Source organism: Oreochromis aureus, linkage group 13 (genome assembly GCF_013358895.1).
Source record: "Oreochromis aureus strain Israel breed Guangdong linkage group 13, ZZ_aureus, whole genome shotgun sequence".
NCBI classification, from domain to species: Eukaryota; Metazoa; Chordata; class Actinopteri; order Cichliformes; family Cichlidae; genus Oreochromis; species Oreochromis aureus.
This window is the reverse complement of record NC_052954.1, coordinates 5,021,921-5,031,748: the sequence shown is the minus strand read 5'-3', so window position 1 is coordinate 5,031,748 and position 9,828 is coordinate 5,021,921. Positions and strand designations below refer to the sequence as shown.

General features: G+C 38.1%; 1 protein-coding gene across 1 annotated transcript; it reads right to left on the bottom strand.

Annotated features, from left to right (window-relative positions):
* Positions 1-238: 238 nt before the first annotated feature.
* LOC116322635 (cationic amino acid transporter 2-like) lies at positions 239-8,859 on the bottom strand (the record flags this gene model as incomplete). The annotated part of the gene is made up of 11 exons (XM_031742752.2): positions 239-652; positions 801-909; positions 1,469-1,635; positions 1,881-2,005; positions 3,029-3,131; positions 4,055-4,191; positions 4,435-4,657; positions 5,970-6,100; positions 7,674-7,839; positions 7,935-8,090; positions 8,529-8,859. Coding segments are annotated over 11 exons (1,770 nt in total), but the record flags the coding sequence as incomplete, so codon positions are not given.
* Positions 8,860-9,828: the final 969 nt, after the last annotated feature.

Genomic DNA, 9,828 nt, shown 5'->3' with positions numbered 1-9,828 from the left:
AAATAAAAGGTAAGGTGTACTTTATTTTAATCAGCCATTATGGTACCAAGTGCTGAGGAAATAAAGTGTTTCAGGCTCTTCTGCACTCCCACAGTGAGAAAATAAAAATGCAGATTAATAGTAGTTAAATATAAGCTAACAGGAAACCATAATTTCTTCACCTGAACCAAGTTTATTTAGGTACATTTACTTTTTTTTTTTTTTTTTTTTTTTTTTTTTTTAAACAAATTTACCCCCCCCCCCCAACTTCAGAAACATACATCAATATTTAAAAAGTGAAATATTAACTCCGAAATACTAACATTAAACAACAATAGCCAAGATTGCATAACACAGATCGACGGATCAAGTCAAAACAGATAAAATGGCAACATTTGTTGCCATGGTAATATTTAGTTCAGGCAGTTGTTAGCACAACAATATGCATCAAAGGACACATCATACTAGCTTTGTGTCAGTCAGGGTAAAATTCCAAAAAATGTTTTTAAGGTGATTTCTTGATCATCTTAAATATTCCGTGGAACACAGCATCAAGCAGCACAATCCACAACATTACTGCTTACATTATTGCTACTGAGCTGTTCGTGTGCCTCTTGGAGTCTTTGTTTCTGGACACTATGATGAACTCCATAACCAAAGTATATGATCAGACCTGAGAAAAGGGGATAGCATGCCATCAATTTACTGTCTTTATTCCTTAATACATCTAAATGCTGTCTACAATGATGCAAACCTGGAAGAATAAAAGCATTTGATAGCAATCCTGGTTACCTGAAATGGCTGAAAATGCATACTCTTACCAATTGCCATCCAAACAGCATAGCTGACCCAGGTTTCTCCTTCCAGTTGAACCATCAAGTAGGTATTAATGAAGACACTTAAAACTGGAATTACAGGTACACAGGGAACCTGTAGAAGGATATGAACCCATGGCTGATTTATACATGTTATTTTGACTTTAGAAGTTACACTTTTTCATTTTATTTCCTAAGAGATAGAAAATTGATATCCATATACATGCTAATAGGCAGCAGCTCAATAGCCATGTCCATTAGTAGCAGTTCAACTGGTTCTGTCCAGAGGGGAAACAATTACTTATACTATAAAGATCACTGACTCAACAAATCTGGTTTATTCAATGTCTGTAAAATGCCAAGTGTTTTTTTTTTTTTTTTTAAAGCAGGGTCAGATGGTACTAGCACTCTCCTTACTATTCCTTTTATTTTGGAGTTTAACAAGAAGAAGAAAAAAAATGTCAGCCAGCATTTGCCCACTGGTTGCCCTCCCTTTAGCAAACATGCCTTATTTATTTGCTATAAACTTTCTGTGCCCTGCAACATACCCTTAGTGAGGCCCAGCAACTGACCCCCCCAAATAAGCTGTATTCAATGAAAATGAATAGAAGCAAATTTTCAAGAAGCATGAAATCCTACATTTGGAACCAAGCGCCCAACACCATCTGCTTTACCATGAAAGAAGCTTTAGTCCTGCTCTGTGGCTGCCGCCAGATGATAACGACGGCAAGGACCAATGTCAGCACGAGGACAGAGACGAGGAGCACGCTCCATAGTTCCCGTCTGCTGAGTGAGTACAAGGCCTCAGACAGGAGCACGGTTAAAACGATCACCAGGAACACTGGGGAGAGGTCGGAGCTGTCAGAAAACATTAATACTAGAATTTTGTTTCATTTCTGTATTCTTAATAGCAAAAATAATTTACTATAAAGAATTTTTAAGGTACAGTGTTAGCAGTGACTATCTGCTCAAGATACAAAGTATCAAAGTGAAGCAGCTGTCAGGAGCCTCAGCAAATCAGGTGGGGTGTGAGGTGTGGGTGGGTGTGGGTGTGGGTGGCAGGGGTGGGGGTAAAGGGTGACTCACAAATAATGATGGTGAGAATGGTGACGTTTTTAGAGGTGCGGTGGGTAGCTTGAAATGGAGGACTGAGCAGGTCCCTTATTGAGAATGGCTCTAGTCTGAGGACAAATCCGGCATCATCTTTGTACCTGAAACAAAACAAACAAAAAAAACCACTCGGGCTTACATCTAATCCGGCACCCTTGTTTGACCAAGTCATTTGCAGTAGAACATACTCATGTCAAATGTTTAAAACAGACATTTTACCTTTTCATGAAAAAAAAAAAAAAAAAAGGCTTATTTTGAATTTGATAGCAGCAACACCTCAAGATTCGGGACAATGCCCTGTTTACAACGGTACACAGTTGTAAACAGAGCATCTGGGAAAACACTTTTAATGTCAAAGTTGACTGTAGGCCGGGCATTTCAGCACACTAATACTATGAATCTGTGTTGTTGCAATAGCTGCAGTTTAGCATCATCTTAATTAAAAATACAACATCTTGCTGAAAAGCATGTGTCCTGCTCAAAAAAAGCTGTACATACACTCATTATGAGTGTATCTTGTTAATCTGGTGATATTAATCATTTACTTTCAAGTGATTAATATCGGATGGAATGATTGTACAACATGCATATATAATCAAATGATTGGGATGAATAAAATACCATAAACCATTAAATATCAGTGTATACATTTTATAGGTTATCTGTGTTGTAATGTGAGTAAAATATAGGTGTATTTACATGGCATCCCAACTTTTTTTGGAATTGAGGTTCTATTCTTCAGTACCATGAAGTTCTGCCTAAAGTTTGTGAGCTCACTTAAATTCAGTTGTATATATGCCATATACTTAGCATTTTGTCCCAATGCCATCTTGCACTAAGTTTAAAGTTTGCATTGTATAAATGCTGTAAATGTTCTTCCAGTGGAGGATACATCATCTATTCACTACTTAAACTCAAGAATATAAGTCAAAACAGTAGTTGCTCCATTCAAAAGATATTCGACAGGATGGGCTTTGGGTGCTCAGAGCATAAAAGCACTATGCATGTACTATTTGATTTGCAATCTTTATTCTACTTGCTAGATTTTTTTTGTTTTTTTTACAAGAATAGATTGCTTTTCAGTGAACAGTAGCATATTTTAATTTGTTAGACTGAGTACTTACCTTAATATAAGAAGGCATACTGCAACAAGTGTGTATGCAAAAATGGTCCCAATAGAGCTCATGTCCACCAGTGCCTTGAGGTCAAATAAAAGGACCATGAAAGCTGCAAAAAGATCAACATACACCCAACTACAGATGACACAAGTGTCTACAATCTAACACTTATTAAAAACATTTAGACACTAATTCTAATAATAATAATAATAATAATAATAATAATAATAATAATAATAATAATAATAATAACTATTACTTTGACATTTAGTCAAGGAGCAAAAGAAAGAGCCTGTGCGGAGAACTAGAGGCATCAGTGACAACTACAACATTAAATAAGATAAAGCCTCAAATGAATAAAGCAGAAGAGGGTGTAAAGCAGCTTTACAAATTCAGAAAAAGTGAGAAGGCTACAGAAACTCTATGTTAGTCCCAAAAGGTTGATTCTGTTCATCTGGACGTAACGTTTTCAGTGGGAGATTTATTTACCTGGACAATTGAGCATGCATCAAGACACTATGTTAGATTTAGTGGTTCTTACTGATTTAGTGGATCTATTGAATGCTCTCATGCTATACATTTTTTTTTTTTTCCTTGGAACAAACAAGCCGATACTCGTCCTGCTGATGAACTAAGGGCCTTCTACAGCCTTGTCCAGCTCTCCTATAGTAACTGCCCATCTCCTGGAATCTCCTCCATGCTGCTGAGACTGTGCTGGGAGACACAGCAAACCATCTGGCATAGGCAAGTATTGATATGCCGTCCTGGATGAGTTAGACTACCTGTGAAACATCTGTAGGGTCTGGTAATCACCCTGGTGTTACTAGTATAGACACTGACCCTAGCCAAATACAAAACTAGTGAAGAAGCAGGGAAAAAAATCAGAAGGGAAAATATGTCAGTAGCCTCCACGTACAAAATAATTCCAGTTTTGGGTGTTGACATATTGTTGCCCCTCTACTGCACCCGTTTTTGATTTTGTGAACACCAAGAAATTTGAAAAAAAAAGAAAAAAAAAAAGAGCTGCCTTACCAGCCACAGCTCCTGAGGACAACGTAGCCAAGACAGGACTTTGTCTGGAACTCATGAAGCTGAGTGGCTTGAAGAGCAGGCCGTCTCTGGCCATGGCATACAGCACCCGTGGCATTGGCAACATCACTCCCAGCAAACTGTGAATGACATATCAATTGTATTTTAAAAGTCAAATTACAGATACAGCAAGTTGCATATCACATACTTCACAGATGAGGCATAACTACAACAAAGAATAAGATGTAGTTTTATATGCTGTCTATTTGGCTTTGGTAGCACAAACACATACAGGATGGACAAGCAAAGCTACTTTTTTTTTTTGGTAAATGAATCTAGCAATTGGAACTGACTCAGTGTTTTACAAGTGTACAGATCATTACCTTGTCGAAAGTGCACAAAGGGATCCTACAGCAACAGCATACTTTGCAGGCTCCCAGCCAATGTACTCAAAGGCCACAGGTAATGGACTGTGAGTGTCAAGCAGATAGTAGGGCATCATAAGTGTCAGGGAAGCCGACACACCAAAAAAAGCCACGAAGCAAATAAGCAGGGATACCACAATCCCAAGAGGTATGGCTTTCTGTGGGTTCCGTACCTCCTCTCCTAGAAAAGCAGATTAGACGTATACTTCCTGATTCAGGTCCAACAAAATCTAATAATGAAATGATCTACACACAGATGAACCAAAACAATTAAATAAACAGACCAACAGATTATTTTGCAACAAAAGCACAAACACTATACTGACAAAAGTACTGAGTCACTTGCACATTACACCTACAGGAAATTTACGGCATCCTATTCTAGATCTACAGGCATTAATATAGAGTTGGTCTCCAAAAACTGTGCCGCAACAGTGAAGGGCCTTTTCCAAACTGTTCCCAAACAGACTTCCCTTCCCTGGAACTAAGAGGCCTGGGTCAACCACAAACAGACAGTCCTATAGCGTTATCAAACCTCCAAAACTTAAGAGTTAGTACAATGGAGCTAACATTCTCCTGGCAGTCACCAAAACCAGATTTGTCCATGAGATTTCCAGATAGAAAAGTGTGTGGAGTGATTTTTATTATAATTTTATTTTATTATTTATTATTCGTGTTGCATGTTGAAGCTCTACTTGGAAGCTTGTTAAGATCCAACCATGTAAAATACGATTTTTTGCTATCTTTCAAGTGGTCTTAAACTTTTGCTAGGTATTTGTATTTATTTATTTTTTTTAATATACATGTGTATACACACGTACACACAGCTGTATATACGATAGCTACGTTTTGATATCTCTATCGTAGTCCTATTTCATCCAGTGCCATTCTAATTGAGACAGGATTTACGATCCTCACACAAATGCCATCAAAGCACAGCCTGCTCCCTGTCTGTCTCCCATAGGAAACCATTTTAAAACAGCTCAAAGGGTAAAAAGGTGTCTTTACACTGTAACCACATTACTATTATAAACTCTACAAACATGCAAATTGAGTATTCTGTAGACTGGAAGTTGCTTCTGCTCACAGTGAAAGAATTTTCCCAACACGACTTAGTTTTCTCTTGGAAAGCATTTATTTCAGAACTTAAAGGCTGTTTGCTTTCCTCTGCTTCAACCACATAGATCCTGATTTTTCTGAAAAGCAGAAGCATAGGCATACTCAAAATTTACTCAGAAATTTTCTGCCACTTTGTAGCTAAGTTAGTGTGGTTGTACTTTGCAATACCACTTACATTTGAATGTGGAATATCTTGGATGGAAGAAATTTCACAAGCTAACCTGAAAAATTAAGAGATGTGACCCAGTACTTTTGTCCACATAATGCGTTACAGACTGGAATATAATAAACGACCTCATAGGGCAAAATGTTTGTGGCCAGATAAAAGGTCAGAAAGTTAAAAAAAAAAAAAAAAAAATCCTACTCAAGAGTACCAGTAGTAGCAATGCAGTCAAATCCAAAGAAAGCATAGAAACAGGTTGCTGCCCCGGCAAAAGTTCCATCAAAACCAAAGGGGAAAAAGCCGCCGACACCAAAGTCGACAGTTTCATTTGGCTCAAGTTTCCTGCACAAAGCAACAGTAGTTTTATGCCATGATATCACAACGGAAATATCCACATTAATGATTTACATACCATCAGACAAACTGGTTTTCTGCTTGTATAAAAGTTATACATATGACTGAGCAATTTGAGAAATCTGAGGTATACCATAAAGAGCACAACGAGGGGAAAAAAAAACAAAGTTGTGAATGAAATAAATCAGATCGTCTATTTAGATCAAGTCTCCTCACCATTTGGGATAAGCATTCTAACATGGCGGCGGGCAACTATGAATATACAGTACTGGGTAAAAGTCTCCATTACCCCATTCAAGCAACTTCTTCTTTCCAAGCTCTTTAGATCTCCACTACCCCTCATTTCTTTATACTTTGCTCCCAAAGTAAGACCGGGCATCTTGTTTTTGTTTAAAGGGTTCTCAAGAAATAGTTTTGTCTTCTTGAAGGTCTTTAAAGTTTTTCTTTGGATACTGGTTGCTTTTTCAATCATTTTTGTCTACTCCTCGTAACTGACTATCTTCAGAGTTTTGTTTTGGTTTGTTGATCACTTAACACCAACCTATGAATCATCCAAGTGTACAAAGGGCATGCAAGTAATGAACCAGAGCCAATGTTAAACTCCAGTATGCAAAAAATAAATAAATCTCCAAAAGTTGATTCTGTTCATCTGGACGTAGCGTTTTGTGGGAGAAACGTTTCATCACTCATCCAAGTGACTTCTTCAGTCTCAGCTGACTGCAGGTTTCCCCAATCTTATAAACTGTACATTTGCATAATGACTGAAACCAGCCCACTGAAGGAACAAGATTGTGGAAACCTGCAGTCAGCTGAGACTGAAGAAGTCACTTGGATGAGTGACGAAACGTTTCTCCCACAAAACGCTACGTCCAGATGAACAGATTCAACTTTTGGAGATTTACTTTCCTGGATGATTGAGAATGCATCAAGACATAAATAAATAAATAAATAGAGGAAACTGGAGAACTAGAGGAACAAGAATTGGCAAGCCTAAACTATCAAACAAATGTAATATTGAACAAAGACAACTAGAATGAATATTTCATTTTAAGGGAAAAATGCTAACCATCTAACTAGCCCTATGAGAAAAGTGTATAGTAATTAGTACAGTCTTGCAAGAGTTCCAAGAGTTTTGGAAAAATATTCTGTGGACTGACAAGATAGAAGTTACAAAATGCGTGGGCTCTTTCAAAACCTAGGCATGACATTAAATCAGGCAGTTCATGCTTGAAAACCTTGTGTGAAGGCTGAATTAAAACAGTTCTGCAAAGGAGAGTTGGCTGAAATTCTTCCACAGATCAAGACAGATCACCAGTTATTGTAAGAACTTGATTGTAGTACTGTTATATTTGTCTAATATCAAAATTTGTTTGATGATCTGAAACACGCTGGTGTGACAAACATGAAACCACGGAGGGGGTAAATACTTTTTCACAGTACTGTGTCCAGCATAGTAAAAATTTCCAAATATAAATTGTAACCTCAAACTGACTTTTGCAGTACACAAAAAATAACTATTAGAATGTGAATAAAAAGAACAATTACTATAAATAAAACTTACATAATTTCCCAAGTTGCATTTAAAACTATCTTTTTACTGATGTGCCAGTTTTTGAGATCTCCTTTTATAAAGCCAGAAGTGATGATAAAAATCAACACAGACACATTTACTGCTGTAAAAACAGTATTCACGATTGCAGACTCCTTCAGACCATATGCAAGCACCCCTGAAAACAGAGGGAAAGATAAAAACAGGTGTACTTTACTTTTAAGAATGTTTTTCCATTTATGATACAAATAATACTTCATGTCAAAATTTCACCAGCAAGCAACATAATCAGCGCAGCAGCAAAGAAGTCTGGGTATTCAGCCAAGCCAGGTGAGTCCATTGGTGTATGTTCCCCTAGATGCTTAGCCATAACATTGTGTATCAGGTCATCGAATGCTCCAGTCCAGGCTTTGGCTATACTAGATGTTTCTAAGGAGAAGTTAAAAAAAAAAAACAAGGCATGAAAGATAACTCCATTAATTGTTATTGTAGGGTCTTTACCTTTACCAATATAAAGGGCCCTGATGTGACTTTTGTTGTGATTTGACACTATACAAATAAAACTGAATAAAATCAGCTTTTACAAAACATCTAAGACTAAGGGTCTTCTTGTGTAAAGAAGTAAATATCAAATATTATAATATTATATATTAAATATGATCAAATTTCCTACAAATAGAATAAAATAAAAATAAATAATCAGTTCGGGCAGTGTCAGCTTTAACATTTGTGTTTTTTCACACTTTCTACCATAAACTGCTGCAAAAACTGGATTTGATGCACAACTACATCACTTGACATGCTGCATTTATGTATTTTGTCAAATACATGGTAAAGCTGTATAGTACCCCCCCGAATTCCACTTACCAATGACATAGGACAGCAGCAGATTCCAGCCAGTCACAAATGCCCACACTTCTCCTAGAGTCACATAGCTGTAAAGGTAGGCCGAGCCCATCTTTGGGACACGAGCACCAAGCTCAGCGTAGCACAACCCTGCAAAGACTGAAGCCACTGCAGCAACCAGGAAAGACATGACGATGCTAGGACCGGCCACTTCCCTCGCCACCTCCCCTGAGAGTACGTAAACCCCTGCTCCAAGCGTGCTGCCAACACCCAGGCCTATCAGGTCCAGGGTGGTCAAGCATCGGCAGAAGTTGGACTGCTCACCTGCTGGCTCCAAAGGCTTCTTACGCGGTCAGGGAACGGATAAACGGCAACATGGGACATATTCTGAAATCAGTAGTACTGTGATTTAACAAAACAACCAACAACAGTGAAGGATTCAAGTATTATGTGGCCTCTCTGTGCCTGACTTTTTCTGGTTTGAAGTTATAACCAAAAGGCCAAAACAAACATTACCTGCTACTCATTTCACAGGTGCTTAGATCTGTTTCTGCTGTGTGGACTAGAAGAGGAGAGGAGGAAAACAAGTCCCTTCTCTTTCCAGCTAACAGCCCTGCAGCAACGGCACACCTGACATCAATTCAGCTAATCAGCATGATGATGTTCAGGCCTCCTGTCTCACTACTTCTACCAATGAATTGTCAAAAGTATCAGGTATATATGCTGCATGTGATGGAAATGCTTTAAGATGCCTTCCTCAGATAGAAATAAGCATTTAATACTGTTTCTATTTCACAGTAGAGTGTAGATACTGCTGTTTCAAGAAACTGGGAATTGTTTGTAGGCGTGAACAGACACTTTAGACAAAGCCCCAAATGTGGCAGCTCCCCAAATACCTCTTGGCCTTCACTTCAATATGTCTCACAGGGTTATATGACATACTGGATGGTTTTTAATTTCCAGCATTGAACTATTCCATCAGAATTTATATCTAAGCTGCTGGCAAAATCACAGTGTCCAAGCTTGAGCGCAGTTGGAGCCATGTTTTCCTGAGCCCATGAAAACAGGTTAGCTACATAAATCCCCAAAAGTTTTTTGCGTCTGGTAATCAATCAGCTCTTTGAAATCATGTTGACATTTCCACTTCTCCAGCTGTGGCCCAGCAGCTTATGGCCAACTTTTTCCAGGATCCAGAAAATTATAAATTTAGACTAAAAACTAAGACTGGATAACTGTACAAGATTCTTTCAGCAGTCCTGCAACGAATTGTGCTGGATCCCTTTCAAGAAGCAAATACTGTTTCATTGTTGTCATTAGGGTT